The sequence below is a fragment of the Hylobates moloch genome, unplaced genomic scaffold (genome assembly GCF_009828535.3).
Source record: "Hylobates moloch isolate HMO894 unplaced genomic scaffold, HMol_V3 SCAFFOLD_8, whole genome shotgun sequence".
Lineage (NCBI taxonomy): Eukaryota > Metazoa > Chordata > Mammalia > Primates > Hylobatidae > Hylobates > Hylobates moloch.
Genome location: NW_026652283.1, coordinates 80,790,919 through 80,807,965, shown reverse-complemented (window position 1 = coordinate 80,807,965; position 17,047 = coordinate 80,790,919). Strand labels below are relative to the sequence as shown.

The window sequence follows — 17,047 nt, the reverse complement described above, 5'->3', positions numbered from 1 at the left end:
GGGGTGCAGAGCCAGGTAAGATGCCTCCATGGTATCCCAGTGACCCTCCCTGTCCCTGCCAGGTCTCCCCATCGCCTCAGCCCCAGCCTCTTACCTGTGCTCACAGTGGTGCCCGAAATAGCCACCCACACAGTCACAGGTATAGCCATGGGGGGCTCCTGGGAGGTGCCGGCATGATCCCTGGTTCTGACAGGGGTTCAGGAGGCAGGCATCTACACAGCCTGGGCCGTAGTAACCTGCAGATTGGGTCAGAAAGCTCAGGACCCTGGTCGCAGAGCATGGAAGGAAGCAGGCACCCGTCCCCAGTCCCTGCCTCCTTCAGGTTCCCCAGTCTTCATCATGGGCCCCTAATGCCTGCCCAGGTCACCCTTCCCCCAACCCTCTCAAGGCCCACCTGGCCAGCAGGTGCAAGAAAAAGTCTGCCAGAGGTCCCGGCAGTCGGCGTGAGGTGGGCAGGGCCCAGACGCGCAGGCGTTGGTCACAACACAGCCAGGCTCCGCATTCACTCGGTGGCTGGGGGGTAGCAGGGCCGGGGAGCCAGAGGGTGTGGAGCCGAGCCACACCCCCTGTGGACACACAGCCAGCAAGGGGTGAGACCATGTTAAGGCACCTCAGCCTTAAGTACTGCAGAACCAGCCACCCTGTCTGATGATCGCTGACATGCAGTCTTCTGATACCCTCAAAAAACCCAGGCCTCAAAAATATCCCCAATGTGGTACCCCTGTGGGACCCTAATTGTGCTGTTTCTGACACAAATTCCTAAAGGCCCTTGATAATCCAAGCTAGACTCCCACCTCCAATGCCACAGAAAGGCTTGACCTAGCTCTCAACTCTGGGTCATTCACCCCCTCGTGCCAACCTCCACTTGAATGCTGCCTTTCAGGTCCCAAGGAGCCCCTGACCTCTGACACCTGACCCTAATGCCCCATATCACATTCCCATGCTGACCCCCACCTGGATGCAGCCAACCAGACCCTGAGGAGCCTCCTCTGCACTGCCAGGGGGCAGGCCTCCCACGTGGAGCTGCTTTACCTTCAGGCCCTGCAGCTCACTCCCCACCGGCATGGTGTCCTGGAGGAAAGGGGGCAGTCAGCACTGAGGGACAAGGGCCTGATGAACCCCTGTCATAGCCCAGAGTCAGTCTTGGCCTTCTTCTAGCCCTTCTAGGCTGCCCCCTCCCTCCTGGACCCACAGCAGACCTTAATATTGCTTGATTTTGACCAGGGGTGGGTAGAGACTGGGGCAGAGACTAGAATGGGCTTCTAGGAATCAGGCAAAGTGCTGGCTACAGAGGTTCTCCAAGACCAGGCCCCAAATCTGGCACAAAGAGGGCCTGAGAGTGGACCAAGCTGGCTGGTGGGTGGGCTCAGTGCAAGGATATATGGTGGGGAACTGGGGCAAGAACATCAGACTCAGTGCAGTGGAGGGCACTGAAAGGAGCTGGACTAGAGGTGGGGTCAAATAAGGCGGATCTGGTTGGAAGGCTGAAAACAGACTACCCCGGGGTCAGAGGCCAGACCTGGAAGAGGCTAAAGTCCAGTGAGACCATGAGGACATGGTAGCCCCGCCGGCCACCTGGTTCCTCCTGCAACTCCAGCCGCAGATCGTGCCACCGGCCATCACTGACAGTCACCTGGTCCAGAAGGAGATGGGAAGCACGGCCCGAGCCCCTGGTCACTGTCACAGACAGTAACCCCCGATCTAGCTGTGGGCAGAGATGCATAGCCCTGGGGTTAGAGCCCCAAGTGGGCTGGGACTTGGAGGTGAGATCAGAGGGCTCAGAGGTCAGGAATATCAGAGGTCAGAACAGTGGGGTCAAGGTTATACCTGGCACACAGGGCACTGTGCCAGGGGACATCATGTTGCTGATATGGGGTCAAGGGGCAGAGGATAGGACCAGGTGTTGTGGGTGGGTTGGTGCAGCTTGCATAAGAGAGAGCTATGCTGGAGCCCTGCACCTGAAGAGGATATAATGATGGAAAGAGAATCAAGGGCTAGGGTCCAGAGCAGGGTCAAGTGTGGTTGGGACACCTAGCAGAATAGTATGCTGTGTGACCAACCTGAACCCACAAGAATGTCAGTGGCGGCCTAAGAGACTGAGAACTGAGGGTATAGGGAGGGTGAGCAGAGTGGACACACCTGGCAAAGGAGTGTGCTGTGTGGCCCAGCCTGCACTTGCATCAGGACCCCCTGCGTTGCCCGTGTCCGAAATGCCAGCCCCAGGTACCATGGCACAGACACAGCCATGTCACTTCCAAAGTTCCAGCTCAGTGTGCCGTTGCCACGGAAATGGTGGGGATGGGCCATAGCTGAGTGGATAAGAGACATAGGGTTACAGCCCCTGCCCCAGGAACAGATCTGATCCTGCAGGCCCTCGCCCCATGCTGCCCACTTACTAAGCCGACAGTCTTTGCCGCCAAAGCCCACAGGGCAGTCGCAGCTGAAGCCGCCCCAGCGCTCCGAGCAGAAGCCACTGTTCTTGCAGGGGCCTGAGTCACAAAAGTGTAGCTTGGCTTGGCAGCCTGGGAGAGGAAAGCACATTGAGGACATGAGAACAAGGGTTGGGGGGCACAAGTGCTGGACAGGACTTTAGTGTCCAGAGGGGCTGAAAGAGACCAAGATCTCAGCCCCATTTTCTTTCGATGAGTGGGGTTGGTAAGAGTCAGGCCCTAAAGTCTGGGCTGTAGCATGGTGCTTGCCACCAAAGGAGACTGGGTTGAAGTCAGGTGTGGAGTCACCCCATGGAGTCCTCCACTCCCTCCCTATGATGGGGATAGGGCCATAGGCTGGACTGTTGGAAACTTCCGGCCTACCTGCCACGGTGCCATTATTTGCGACAAAAGCCGCCATGTCCATTCGGCGGCCATCAATGTGCAGGTCCCGCATACAGCCGATGAAGTCCTTATGGGATACGGGGAAGTTCTCGGGGAGGTTGGGGACACCTCCCAGAAGAAGAGGGCCCGTCAGGTCCAGAGACCTGGGGATCAGGGGTCTGGGTCATTGGTGGGACTGGGGCCAGAGTAGAGTTGCTCCTGGGGGGCCACAGGAAGCAGGGGGGTAGGACCCAGACGGTACGGTGATTGAGGGAGGAAAATAAGGCCAAGCTGGGGAAGGAGTTAGGATCTTACTTCAGTTGGGGTGCAAAGGGGCGCCCATGATGGGCTGATGGTCTGGGGAAAGGTAGGTGAACAGGGGTTGAGGGCTACGATGAAACAGTGAGGCATCTGGCTGGCTGGGGAGGGGATGGAGACGTGAAGAGTCTGGGGGACTGAACATGAGATGAAGGGACTCGGAGGGGACGTGGAACATTAGTGAGACTGGGGTGGGGAGGTGGAGGCTTTGGAGGACTGCCTGGGGACTGTGTGTGGGAGGAGGGAGTATGGGGTGGAATACAGGATTGGGGGCTAGGGTGAGTAGGCTTTCAGGGTCTTTGAGAGGAGAGGGAAATCTTGGTGGTTTGGGGGAAAGATGGGAGAGTTTGGCAGGATGGGATGAGGAATGGGATGTGAAGGGTTGGAGTGGGCTTTGGTAGGCAGGGGACAAGGGGACCAGGGGGCAGGGGCCTCACTTCTTGGAGCTTGTTTGCACACCAGCAGCTGCGCATGAGTAGTTGCCAATCTCAGCACCAAACTGCAGAGCCACAGCCACATCACAATCATCCACGCTCAGCACAGCCACCTTGTCCTTGGAGGGGCCCTGTGCACCCCCTAGGGCATCTGTCCGGGGCTGAAGACCCAGGCATACCAGTCAACAGTGCCCCTAGTAACCCCCGAGGAGCAGAAGTCAGCATCCCAACTCCCCTCATAGCCGATGCCAGGGATGGTCCTCACCTTGTTGTAGTATCTCAGATGCACTGTATGCCATTGCCCATCACTCAAGCCCCCTGGAACTGTGGGGCTGACCACCGTGTTGGATTCACCTGGAGGGGAGACGCACGTGGAATCATCAGGGGCAGCGGAGTCGCCCCATCCCACCCGTCATATAAGCATATAAGCACAACCATTCCCAGGGCCACCCTGGATGCATCAGATCAGTCCCCCCACTGGTGACCACAATGGCTGGCTCAGAGTGCCTTTGAACAGACAGGAGAAACAGACTTCTTGGAGGGAGGACCTTCCCACAGGGAATGGCCAAGGAGCTAGGTCTTCACTGCTTGTATGGCGTGGAGTGTGTGCTCAGGTGCACAGTGAAGCAAACCTGAGGGGACTTGGGCCCTGCGTCCTCCAGCACACATGCACCCTTTCGCCGTCACATCCGGGGCACCCACCCGTAGAATATGTGAGCCGCACTTGGCCAGCCACGAGTTCCAGGGCCAGGAAGTCGTGCTTCTCGTTCAGGCGCCCGTTGTAAAAGAGCAGCCCGCTCTGCTGCACCGTCGCGAACCTGGGCGGGGTGGGAGGGGGTTGCGGGGGTGGGGGCGTCAGGAGCAGGGTACCACTTCACACCCACCATCCCTGCGAGGAGAAGGGGCTGGGGCGAGAGAGGAAGCGACGAGGGACGGCGGGACCGAGCGGGGGGGAGGGGGAGACGCGGGTGCAGCGAGGTCAGGAGACCCCGGGCGGGGCGTCAGGGGAGGGGCGGTGTTTCGTGAGGATGCCAGGACGGGGCAGTCAGGAATCTGAGTCAGGGCGGGTAGGTGGGGGCGGCGTGGAGGCGCTCAGACATGGGGCGGGCACCTACGAGAGGGACAGCGTAAGGTGGAATCGCTGTCGCAGGCCGCGAAACATGACGAACGAACTGGGCGGGAAGGAGCGCGCAGCCACCTCGCAGCGCGGACCCTCGAAGGCGCCGCCTGCCGGGCACTGGCAGCGAAAGCCGCCGTTGGGCGCGTCGGTGCAGGTGCCCCCGTTGCGGCAGACGCCCGGCACGCAGTGCCCGGCCTCGGTGTCCAGCTCGCAGTCCTCTCCTGGGGGCCAAGTCGCGGTCAGAGGCGGTCACGCCCACGCCCGCCCCTGCTCGGGCCCCTTCAAAGACCGCGCGCCCCGAGGCTGGGTGCCAAGACCCCCGAAAGGTCGGGCTCTTCGGTGGACACGCCCCTTCCGTCTGGCCCCGCCCCCTCCCCAGTCTCATCGCTGCCTAGGTGGCCGCCCCTCCCGGCCACGCTCTACCGCTTCTGGCCTAACCGCGTCCATACCAGCCCGTGGCCTCCGAAGTGACTCCCAGTACTCACTCGCATTGTGGTCCCGCCCCCAGCCTTGGCCCGTGCTTTCCCCGGCTCTGGCCCGGCGCCCTGCTCACCGGTGAAGCGCGGGCGGCAGACGCACGTGTAGCCTCCCTCGCGCCGCGCGCAGGCTCCGCCGTTGCGACATGGGTTGGAGTAGCAGAGGTCGAGCTCGGTCTCGCAAAAGTCTCCGGTGAATCCGGGTGGGCAGCGGCAGCGCAGGCCAGCGATGGGCTGGATGGGTCGGAACAGCGTGGAGGCCGAGGCCAGGAAGGGCGCGGACGAGTCAAAGCGGAGCACGGACACGCATTTCATGTAGTTCTCACAGGGCTCTCGCAGGCACACGTTGTCGTCGAAGGGCAGTACGTCGAGCAGGGAGCGAGCCGCCAGCGCCGCCCGGCGCACGTACAACTGCTCCTGCAGCTCCTCGGAGCTGAACCAGGGCCCCGCAGCGCCCGCCCCGGCCCCACGTGGAGCCAGCGCCGAGAAACTCACATTGAGCACGGTGCCCCCTACGTCTGTGTCGTTCTGGATGTTGAAGATGAAGACGTCCTCAGCGGGCGTAGCGAGCACCGCAGCCACGCCCTCGAGGAAGCGGCCCAGCAGCGGTGACAGGAAGCGCTCCTGCCACATGTTCTCAAGGCGCACGGTCAGGCTGTTGGCCAGCAACTCCTCCGTGATGATGACCACGCGCAGCACACACTGCGCCGTCACGCTGTGCAGGCCATCTGCAGGTGGGGGCAGGGGCAGTGGTCATCCTGGGGAGAGTGGCCGCCCCTCCCTGGGACACAAGAGGGCTGGGGCCAGTGATAGCCTAGGCCCCCAGAACCTCTAAGTCAGCAGGCTGACCCCACCAGGACACAAGGGAGTCTGGGGCTAGTGACCACGAGCTCCCCCAGCATCAAGGTGTCAAAAAGGTGCTGCTTCCTCCCCCAATCCCCAATATAAGGAGGGGTCTGGGCCAGGGATCAAGCAACCCCACACAGTGCCCATGGGTTAGCAAGTCACTCCCCCAACAGCACTCAAGTACCCTAAGTACTCAGTAACCCCCACTTCCCTAAGTTATTATGGTCAGCAGGCCAACCCAACTCAGGACACAGAGAGGAGCTAGGGCCACTGGCCACTCATTCCCAGCCACCTTTCCCTTCTCCCCTCCCCCAGCATAGCAGAACCAGCAAAACATCCCCTCCAGAAAACAAGGGTTCCAGATCAGGAATCACCTATCTCCTATTTTTGGTCAGCAAATTGCTCTTCCATGGCACTAGAAGGGGCCCTGGCCCAGTGAAGACTCAATGCCATCCTCCAGAATCCTGGGTTATCAAGCTCCAGGAGGGTCTTAAACCCTGACACACACACACACACATACACCAGCATTCTTGAGTTAGCAGCCTGCTTGCCACTCCAGACCTGGGTCCTGTGGTTTCACCGTGACCACCCCAGAGATGAAGGTGAGGTGCTTAGCTGCCTTGTTTGTCTTGTCCCCACACCCTAGCACATACTGGGTGGTCAATGAGGATAGACTGCTGAGTGAGTTGAGGGATAAATGAAGGTTGTGCCTTCTCAGGCAGTGCCAGGAGTCCCTGCTCCAGAACTGAGGAATGAGCACCAGTAAAGCCTATTTCCCAACCTCTGCAGCCTCCAGTAGGCAGGACTTCAAAAGCCTCTCCCACCTGCGCTCTCCTATTATGGAGGGGTTTGTGAAAGACCAGAGCAGATGGGGCAGGAAAGAGGCAGGTGGACCTCTGGACATTTTCCCAAAGGTCAGGGTCTCAGCCCCTATGAAGCCACTCTCCACCTGAAGCTTCCATAGTAAGCTGCTGTTCCTGACCACTCAAGTATTGGTCATTTCCTGCACAGATGGGGTAAGCGTCAGAGTGGACCCAAAGTAACCCTTCGTCTGAACATGGGCATAGTGTGGACTGACTGGCCCATACTGGCTTTGCCTGGGACCTCCAGAGGATTACCCCAGGACCTCTGACCTTTTATCAGGAGGGGAGCTATCTCTAGGTAGCAGACAGTTCTTTACAGGCTGTATGGGGTCTGCTAGATGCCTTGGAATCATTGGGATTCTGTGATTATCCAGGAACCTAAGCAGAGTCCTTTGAGGTCTATGGCAGATCTTGTAGGGTGCAGGAACCCTACCCTTAAGGGGTTCTTGGAAGGCTTTGAACTCCCTCTTTGGTTTGAGGTGCCCTGTGGAGTCCCTGAGGCCCAACAGGTTGGTGTCACTGGATCACTTGCCTGTCCCCTGCCCCTCACCTGTGACAGTCACCAACATGGAGGCCACCAGTGGGCGGTTATTGTCTAGCTTTCGGCTGAGTCGCAGCTCCCCACTGGTCTGGTTGACCACCAGCAGCTGCAGCTCATTGCCACGCTCAAAGGAGTAGAAGAGGTGGTCGGAGACATCGGGGTCATAAGCTGGGATGCGCCCAATAATGCCCGACGGGAAGGTGTCTGAACGGTTGGATACATAGTTGTTGAAGAGGATCTGGAAGTTGTTGAGCACAGGGCTGTTGTCATTCTGGTCAACCAGGCGGACATGCACAATGGCCCGGCTGACCAAAGGAGCAGATGTGGCCTGCACCACAATCACATATTCTTGGCGAGCCTCATAGTCTAGGTCAATGAGTGCCGTCAGTTCTCCAGAGAAGATGTCCATTTGGAACAGCTCAGGGATGTTCCCCTCCACGATCTGGTACATTATATGGGCATTGGGGCCTTCGTCAGGGTCCACTGCAGTGATCTGGGCCACCACTGAGCCCACAATGCTGTTCTCTTTCACCCGCACCTCAAACTCCTCAGCTGGGAAGACAGGTGCATTGTCGTTCACATCCTGCACTGTCACCTGGATACTGACTGGAGTCCGGAGTGGGGGCACACCTCTGTCCACTGCGTAGGCAGTCAACTCATACACTGATACTGCCTCCCGGTCCAGCCGCCTCACTGTACGGACAATTCCAGAGGTGGGCTCAATGGTAAAATCTCCATCCCCGTCTTCACCATTCTGGAAAGTGTACTGGACCCGGCCATTGGCATGAGCATCCCGGTCGGTGGCTGAGATCTGCAGGACACTGGTGAAAGGTGGGGCATCCTCAGAGACCAGCCCCGTGTAGTGGGAGGCCACAAATTGTGGAGCATTGTCATTCACATCATTGACCATCACCTCCACATAAGTAGTGTCTGCCTTCTGTGGGATGCCATTGTCCCGAGCTGTGATAGCCAGGGTGTAGGTCACCTGGTCCTCATAGTCTAATGGGGCCTGTAATGTAATGGCCCCTGAGTCTGCATCAATGCGGAACTGGGGCAGGTTGTCCTCCAGGAGATAGGTGATATGAGCGTTCTCACCCACGTCATCATCAGAGGCACTGATGACCACTATGGTGCTACCCACTGGCCGATCTTCATTCACACTCACTGAGTAGTGGGCACTTTGAAAGACCGGCCGATGAGTGTTGGCATCTGTGATGTTGATGTGCACATAGCAGTGGTCATGAAGGGCACGGTCAGATGCAGTTAGTACCAGCTTGAAGTAGCGTTCCTGCTTGTAGTCCAGTGGCAGAGCCAGAGTCAGCAGACCCACACCCCCCTGGGTGCTGATGGCAAAGCGATTCCGGGTGTTGCCGCCTGTGATCTGGTAGCTGATGGCACTGTTGGCATCACGGTCTACTGCGGTCACGCTGACCACACTGGTGCCCACAGCTGCATCCTCATTCAGTCGTAGGTGGTACTCCTTCATTGTGAACTCAGGCCGATTGTCATTAACATCCAGCACAGTCACTGTGACACTGGCTGAGGCAGAGAGTGGGGGTGAGCCATGGTCTCGAGCCTCCACACCAAAGAAGTAATGCTCCACAGACTCACGGTCCAGGGGACCACTCACAGAGACCCAGCCAGTGGCGCTGTTTATCACAAAAGGAGTATCAGGTGCCACACCAGTTAGGGAGTACTCCAATCTGGCATTCTCCCCATGGTCTGCATCGACTGCTTGAATGTGGATGACTGAGTGACCCAAGGGAGCATTTTCCAAGACAGAGACTTGGAAGGGCGTGCTGACAAAAATAGGAATGTGGTCATTGATGTCCACCACCTGGATGCTGGCCAGGCCCGTGTTGTTGGACAGCGGTGGCCGGCCAGCATCCTGCGCCCTGATGCGCAAGGCATACTCTCTCTCTGCCTCGAAGTCCAGAGGTGCCACCACCTGGATCTCGCCAGTGAGGCTGTCGATGGCAAAGTGGCCACGGCTATTGCCACTGATGATGTTGTAGTGCACCAATCCGTTGGCGTCCTTGTCCCGGTCAGTGGCCGTGACGCGCAGCACCACCGTGTGGGGGCGCACATCCTCGCGCACCTGCGCCACATAGCGCTTCTCGCTGAACTGAGGAGCGTTGTCATTCTCGTCCAGCACAGTTATGTGTACGCGCACAGTGGCCGAGCGTGGCCCGGGTTCCTGGCCCTGGTCGCTGGCTTCCACCACCAGCTCATAGCTTTCCATGTGCTCGCGGTCCACTCGGCCGCTGGTGCTGATGAGGCCGGAGCGTGGATCAATCTCGAAGGCGGCGGCAGCTGCAGCGCGCGCAGCTGGCGGCCCCACGAAGCGGTAGCGCAGGTTGGCGTTGGGGGGCGCGTCGCCGTCAGTGGCACGCAACTGCAGGATAGGGTAGCCTTCCTCCACATTCTCGCGAAGCGTCTCCCGGTACTGCGCTTGCTCAAAAACCGGCGAGTGGTCGTTGCGGTCGGCTACTGTCACGGCCACCATCGTGGTGGCCGAGAGGCGCGGCGAGCCGTGGTCCTGCGCGGTCACACGCAGGTAGTGACGCTCCATGCTCTCGCGGTCCAGAGCTGCCGCTGTACGGATAAGGCCGCTCTGCGGGTCGATGCTGAACAGCTCCAGCGAGCGGCTGTTCATGAGCGCCGCCAGCGAGTAGACTAGGCGCCCGGCCTCGCCGGCGTCCGGGTCGTGCGCAACCACGCGTAGCACCGCGGTGCCTGCTGCCTCATTCTCCGGCACCAGCGTCTGGTAGTTGTACTGCGGAAACTGCGGGTGGCGGTTTGCGGCGCGACGAAAGCGTGCCCGGTTCGCCGAGGTTATTTTCCTGGCTTCAGGACAGGCCGGGAGTCCCGGGGGGCGCGGCCCAGGGCGCTGCGGGAGGAAGCGGCGGGGGAAGAGAGCCCGGGAGCGCATGCGCTTGGGCGCCGGCTCGGGAGCTGTCCGAGACGCGCGGGGTGCTGAACCTGATGCAGGAGCTGTCCTTGCCGTGCGCGGTGCTGAATCCAGCTCGGGGCCAGATCCCGAGGCCCGGGGAAGACAGTTCCGCCGGGGTGCTGTCCTTTCTGCTCCGGATGTCGTGGCTCTCTCGCCCTGACCCTTGCTCCCTGTTGCCCATAATTCCCCACAGCAGCGCGCGGTGCCCACTCTTTTGCGGGCGCCTGTCCCAGCGTTCCGCTGGGAGGACACCAGCTTGGGACCGTGGTGCCGAACCAAAAAGTCTGAAGGGAGGGGCGAGTTGTTCCCCGAACCCGGGACCCCTGAGGACAGAGCCCCTGGTGACGGACTACCTCTTTGCAAAGGTCCTGTCCGCCCGCAAGAGGAGACCTCTGGGCGCCAGTATAACATAGACCCTGGTCCCTGTCCTGTCTCTTGTTCGCGGCTGCCCAATGGCTGGATGCCGTGTTCAATCCCCAGCTCCTCGTTCGGCTGCTCAGGGGGCCCTCGACTGTTCCGGGCGCTTTGCCTTCTCCCTCGGAGCCCCACGAAGATAGGTTCCCTGACCCCCAGGCCAGGCCCCCCATCCTCCCGGACCCCGGGAGACTCGGGACAAAGAGCTAAGGCTCCGCCACCGATATGCGCCCTTGGCCCCGTAGTGGTAGCTAACCCTGGGTCCCAGCCCTGGTGCCCACCGCCCCCCAGCTCCTCCTGGCTGAGGGGGAACAAAGAGAGGAGAAGGAGCAGGAGTATGGGGATCGACCGTCCCCCGAGACCCCGCCACGGCGGTCGCCTCGCCATCATCTCCCGCCTCCCTGCACGGCCTCCACCGCCCCCCGCCCCGGTCCGGGCCTTGGGCTGGCTCCGCCGCTCGGACCCCCTCCCGGGCCCCTGCCGCCGCCCCGGGCCCCCGCCCCTCCGCCTGTCTCTCCGCACCCCCGCCGCCCTCTGGGCACCATCTACTCCGCGGCCGGAGCCCCTCCGGCGTGCGGCCCTGGCTTTTTCCGCCCCCACCACAGCATCCCCGACGCTGCTGCCGCCTCCCGCAGCTCCAACATGGCTCCCGGCCGCCCCGATGGTTCGCTCCACCTCTGCCCCAGCGCCCGAAACACGGTGGTACGAACCATCGCGCATGGCAGCTCTGAGGACCGAAGCTGTTGCCGCCATCTTTATTGAGGACGTGAGCGCTGCTCATGGTGCTGAACACAGCGCGGAGGTTCGCTGTCGTTGGGTCCGCCCTCCCCACTTTCGGTCGCCGCCTTCACCCACCTCCCTCCTTCTAGGGCGCTGTCCGAGCTCCGTCTCCCAGCCTTTTTCTGTCCTTCCAGATCTCTTGTACCCCTTCCTGACCACTAGTTCTGAACCGTGTCCCGGATTTTGGTCTGAAATTTTGGTGCCCATGAGCGTTCTCATAGCTCTGGGAGGGGGTACTGTGTGAAATCCTGGGATAGAGGGGACGATGGCTGGACAGGGGTCTGGGGTGTCAGCACCCCGAACAATAGCTTTAACTATCCCATCAGCTAGTTTTATGAAACATGTCGCGACCACCTGCTAGTTTGGATCGCCCCGGCGGAGCAGGGACCAGAGATGACCCTCCCGAGGCGGGAGCAGAGGCCAAATTCTTCCCTGCCTTGCTGGTCCCCAGCAGTCTCCTGGGCTGGGGGCCCCTTCACTGGAGGCTGCACCCCCTCCCAGGCTGCGAGTCCCGAGTGCTCTGGGATGCCACGTGGAGCCCGGCGTTGCCCCATGGCTGCGGGCCCCGCTTCTTCGGGTCCCCGCCCCTCGTCTGTCACGACCGCATGCCTTAACCCCTTGAAGGGACTGACACAGAAACTCAGTCCTCCCCCGACCCTCGGTGCATTCCAGCTCTCCCTGCCTAACTCCTGGCACGCACCGGTCTGGCCAGGCCAATGGGTGGACCTGGCGCAACAGACGTCACGAGAGGAGCGGAGGCGAGGGGTGAACGCGGAGCACTTCAATCAGACATTGTTTCTATTGGCATAATGGGAGGCCCCGCCCCTCACGGCGGACTCATCGCATAGGGGAGGGGGCTCCGGGGATTGCCGGCTAACCGTGAGAGATAGTCCGGGAGGTACACTATACGGACCGGCCTCCAAAGGCAGAATCGATAACGAGCTGCAGCGCCGGGTGCAGAGGACGCGGGCATCCCGACACCCAGGAAGAGGTCAGGGCCGGGACCCCAGAACGCTCCACAGGGTGCGGCTCCCGCGATGGGGTGGATCCTGGTTCTAACAGGCGGGGAACTCCTGGCCAAGGCCTCTGGCCCGCCCCGAACGGTACCTATGACATCACCATCAACCAATCAGTCGGCGCATCCTCTCGCCCCTTGACTTCTCCGCTTCCGGGAGGCGGGGCTCCTGCGGGTTCCACCTCCCGAGCGCCCCTTGTGGCTACCAAGGACAAGCAGCAGGTCTCCAGTTGTTCCCTCACCTGTCTACGAATCTGAGGACCTCCCTAGGATCAGAGCTCCGCACTGGATACACGGCCGGCCGGGGTTCCTACGGGTTTGTGGGTGGGGGTGGAGGATCTGCAGAGGCGCTTCGGACTGAACTCCTTTGAATGGGAGCCAATCGGTGCAGGGGCTGGAAGAGCGAGTCCCCCAAAGTGGTTTTATGTATTTATCTATTTAGAGACAAGGTCTCACTCTTTCGGAGTGCAGTGGTTATCACAGCTCACCGTAGCCTCAAACTCCCCAGGTTCAGGCGATTCTCCCACCTCAGCCTCCCGAGTAGCTGGGACTACGGGTACATGTCACCACACTTGGCTAATTTTTGCGTTTTTTATAGAGATGGGGTCTCCCTATGTAGGCCAGATTAGTCTTGAACTCCTGGGCTCAAGCAATCCGCCCATCTTGGCCTCCCAAAGTGCTGGGATTATAGGTGTGAGCCACCGCACCCAGCAACCCAGAAGTGGTTTTGACAGCACCAGCGCTTTCTGGGTCCATAATCTAGTGAGTAGAGGGCACAAAACCTGACACCACGGAGGCAGACAGGGAGGGGCTCTGCTGGGTAAGGGTGCTGGAGTCCCAGAGGAGGCGTCTGAGTCACCTTCGCAACCTGGGAAGCCTTCTTGCATAAGATGCCTGAGCAGTGCCTTGAATGACCAAGGGGAGATCGCATCTGCAAAGGAACGGCAGGGAGGGATAGGGATTGGGGGTGGGCATCCTAGGTCTTGGAGACTGTAGGCGAATGTGCAGAGGCATAAAAGGACTATGGCTGAGGGAAATCAAGCCCTGCCCTCTCACCAACAGGGCTGGCGCTGGCCCTGGCTAACACTCCTTTTGCAGAGCAAAGCTCCTCACTCCTGAACGGTGAGATTGCGGATCGCTCTCCATGTTGCTCCCTGCTGTGTGTCATCCCACTGTCATCCTCCCTTTGTGGCTGTTCTGTGGAGCCCCTCTCCCTCCATCTGCACTCACCTCTATGCCCCAGCCCCAGTGGCAGTTCCTAATGCACTCCTGGTAAAAAAAACAAAAATCAGATGTTAGTGATAATGGGCAAATCTTGCCCTTGCCTCCTAATAAGACCCCTATGTGGTTTAACCTCATTCTATTTTTTTTTTTTTTTTTTTTGAGATGGACTTTCACTCTGTCACCCAGGCTGGAGTGAAGTGGTGTGATCTCAGCTCACTGCAACCTCTGCCTCCCAGGTTTATGCGATTCTCCTGCTTCAGCCTCCCAAGTAGCTGGGATTTCAGGCACCCACCACCACGCCCGGCTAATTTTTGTATTTTTAGTAGAGATGGGGCTTCACCATGTTGGCCAGGCTGGTATCAAACTCCTGACCTCTAGTGATCCGCCCGCCTCGGCCTCCCAAAGTGCTGGGATTACAGGCATGAGCCACCGTGCCCAGCCTATCCTCCTTCTCTTATCAGCTCCCAACTAGAGGTCCACCCAGGACCCAGAGACCTGGATTTGAGGCTGCTGGGCGGCAGATGGCGAGATCAGAAGACCAGAGGGTAAGGGTGTAGCAGATACTGCCCGCTAACACTTCTCAGCCTCTTTCCTTCTCCTGCCTTTTCCACCCCACCTTGTGTTTGTCTACTCCCAGCCAGGTGTACCTTTCCAGGGGAAGACCTGGCCAACCTGTCCAGCTCAATTATCCAGCAGTTCTTTGACCTCACTGAGATCTCCAGTCCATTGTTCATCACCTCAGCTATTGACCTGTGTCATTAGCCTTATAAAGTCCAGTGCCATGGCAACTCCCTGCCCTGTTCTTCTTAGACAAACTTGCTGGGCTAAAATCTAACCCCAGTTAAAATAGACTATTTATGTATTCTTTGCCTCTAGCGCAGCAGAACATTGCTGGAGGAAAACAAACAACTGTGCTAATTGGTCTCATCTTATATTCATGACCACAAGCCTCAGTATTATATCGGAGGGCCTATCCAGTGCAGTAGGGCAAGAAAAATAATAAGTTATGAAGATTGGAAGGGAAAAAAACTCATTCACAAGCAGTAGGATTGTATATGTAAAAATTTCAAAAGAACCTATAGGTAAGTTGTTAGAATGAGTTCGGCAAAGTTGTTGGACACAAGATCAATATATAAAAATCAGTTGCAATTTCTATATGTCACCAACAGTTAGAAAATAAATTTCTTGGCTGGGCATGTTGGCTCAATCCTGTAATCCCAGCACTTTGGGTGGCCAAGGCTGGCAGATCACCTGAGGTCAGGAGTTTGAGACCAGCTTGGCCAACATGGTGAAATCCTGTCTCTACTAAAAATACAGAAATTAGCCAGGTGTGGTGGTGGGCACCTGTAGTCCCAGCTACTGAGGAGGCTGAGGCAGGAGAATCACTTGAACCTGGGAGACAGAGGTTGCAGTGAACGAGAAAAAAAAAATTTTTCTTAAAAACAATGATGTTTACAATAGCATCAAGTAATATCAAATGCTGAGGAATAAACCTAATGTAAGATGTGCAAAGACTACATACAAACACACAAAAAAACTATAAAACATTATTGAGGGAAATAAAGACATAGGCCTGGCATGGTGGCTCATGCCTGAAATCTCAGCACTTTGGAGGGCCAAGGTGGGTGGATCACTTGAGGTCAGGAGTTCGAGATCAGTCTGGCCAACATGGTGAAACCTCATCTCTACTAAAAATACAAAAAAATTAGCTGGGCATGCGGTTGTGCACCTGTAATCCCAGCTACTCTGGATGCTGAGGCAGGAGAAGTGCCTGAACCTGGGAGACAGAGGATGCAGTGAGCCAAGATCATGCCATTGCACTCCAGCCTGGGCAACACAGCCAGACCCTATCTGGAAAAAAAAAAAAAGTTAAAAAAATGAGAAATAAAGACATAAATAAAGTGAAAAATTGTTCCAATATTGGAAAAGTCAACATTATAAAGGTGCCAATTCTCCCAAATTGATATATGGATTCGATGCAACTTCAGTTAAAAATCCCACTAGATTTTGGCCGGGTGCGGTGGCTCACGCCTGTAATCCCAGCACTTTTGGAGGCTGAGGCGGGTGGATCGCAAGGTCAGGAGATCGAGACCATCTTGGCTAACATGGTGAAACCCTGTCTCTACTAAAAATACAAAAGTTAGCCAGGCGTGGTGGCGGGCACCTGTGGTCCCAGCTACTTGGGAGGCTGAAGTGGGAGGATCATGTGAGCCCTGGGGAGGTTGAGCTATGATCACATGCTGCACTCCAGCCTGGGCAACAGAGCGAGAGACCCTGTATCTAAAAAAAAGAATGAAAATAAAAAAATAAAAAGAAACCAAGATTGTGTGGTACTGGTACGAGGATAGGAAGACTAAAGGAAAGAAATCCAGAGACGGGCCTGAAGATGTGTGGAAACTTGAATTTTGACAAGGGTGGTTCTTCAGAGCCAACATGAAGAAAGGGTTGTTTTCTTTTTTTTGTTTCCCCAGGGGCAACGCTATTAACTGAAAGAACAGGCTTTTCTTTTTTTTTTTTTTTTTTTTGAGACGCCCAGGCGGGAGTGCATTGGCACAATCTCGGCTCACTGCAAGCTCCACCTCCCGGGTTCACGCCATTCTCCTGCCTCAGCCTCTCCGAGTAGCTGGGACTACAGGCGCCCGCCACCACGCCCGGCTAATTTTTTGTATTTTTAGTAGAGACAGGGTTTCACTGTGGTCTCGATCTCCTGACCTCGTGATCCGCCCGCCTCAGCCTCCCAAAGTGCTGGGATTACAAGCATGAGCCACCACGCCTGGCCAAGAACAAGCTTTTCAATAAATGATGCTGGGTCAGTTGGATATCCATATAGAAAAAATTAAATGAGATCCCTATTTCATACTGCTTGCATAATCAATTCCATATAAATTTGACATCTGAAAGATAATATACAATTTCTAGAAAACAGCATGACCTTTTTTTGTTGTTGTTTGTTTTTTGTTTTGCTTTTTGTTTTTTGAGACAGAGTCTCGCTCTGTCACCAGGCTGGAATACAGTGGTGCAATCTTGGCTCACTGCAACCTCCGACTCCCTAGTTCAAGCAATTCTCCTGCCTCAGCCTCCCGAGTAGCTGCAATTACAGGTACGTGCCACCACACCCAGCTAATTTTTGTATTTTTAGTAGAGATGGGGTTTCACCATGTTGGTCAGGATGGTCTCAATCTCCTGACCTTGTAATCCGCCTGCCTTGGCCTCCCAAAGTGCTGGGATTACAGGCGTGAGCCACTGCACC

At 57.5% G+C, this 17,047-nt stretch overlaps 1 protein-coding gene across 5 annotated transcripts in view; it reads right to left on the bottom strand.

Annotated features, from left to right (window-relative positions):
• Positions 1-14,074, bottom strand: part of CELSR3 (cadherin EGF LAG seven-pass G-type receptor 3) — a 28,898-nt gene extending 14,824 nt beyond the window's left edge. For 3 of the 5 annotated variants that reach the window (XM_032161631.2, XM_058442215.1, XM_058442216.1), the window contains exons 1-14: positions 12,816-14,074; positions 7,421-12,665; positions 5,239-5,889; positions 4,681-4,906; positions 4,268-4,383; positions 3,831-3,919; positions 3,569-3,726; positions 2,814-2,977; positions 2,397-2,522; positions 2,140-2,309; positions 1,520-1,705; positions 955-1,071; positions 395-566; positions 95-236 (exon numbers count right to left, since the gene is read on the bottom strand). In XM_032161631.2, the coding sequence (XP_032017522.1) occupies positions 95-236; positions 395-566; positions 955-1,071; positions 1,520-1,705; positions 2,140-2,309; positions 2,397-2,522; positions 2,814-2,977; positions 3,569-3,726; positions 3,831-3,919; positions 4,268-4,383; positions 4,681-4,906; positions 5,239-5,889; positions 7,421-11,531 (6,428 nt within the window). In that variant the 5' untranslated portion in view covers positions 11,532-12,665; positions 12,816-14,074. The remainder of the gene's footprint in view (positions 1-94; positions 237-394; positions 567-954; positions 1,072-1,519; positions 1,706-2,139; positions 2,310-2,396; positions 2,523-2,813; positions 2,978-3,568; positions 3,727-3,830; positions 3,920-4,267; positions 4,384-4,680; positions 4,907-5,238; positions 5,890-7,420; positions 12,666-12,815) is intronic. The other 2 variants (XM_032161630.2, XM_058442217.1) reach the window with 2 other exon arrangements.
• Between the last annotated feature and the right edge of the window lie 2,973 nt (positions 14,075-17,047).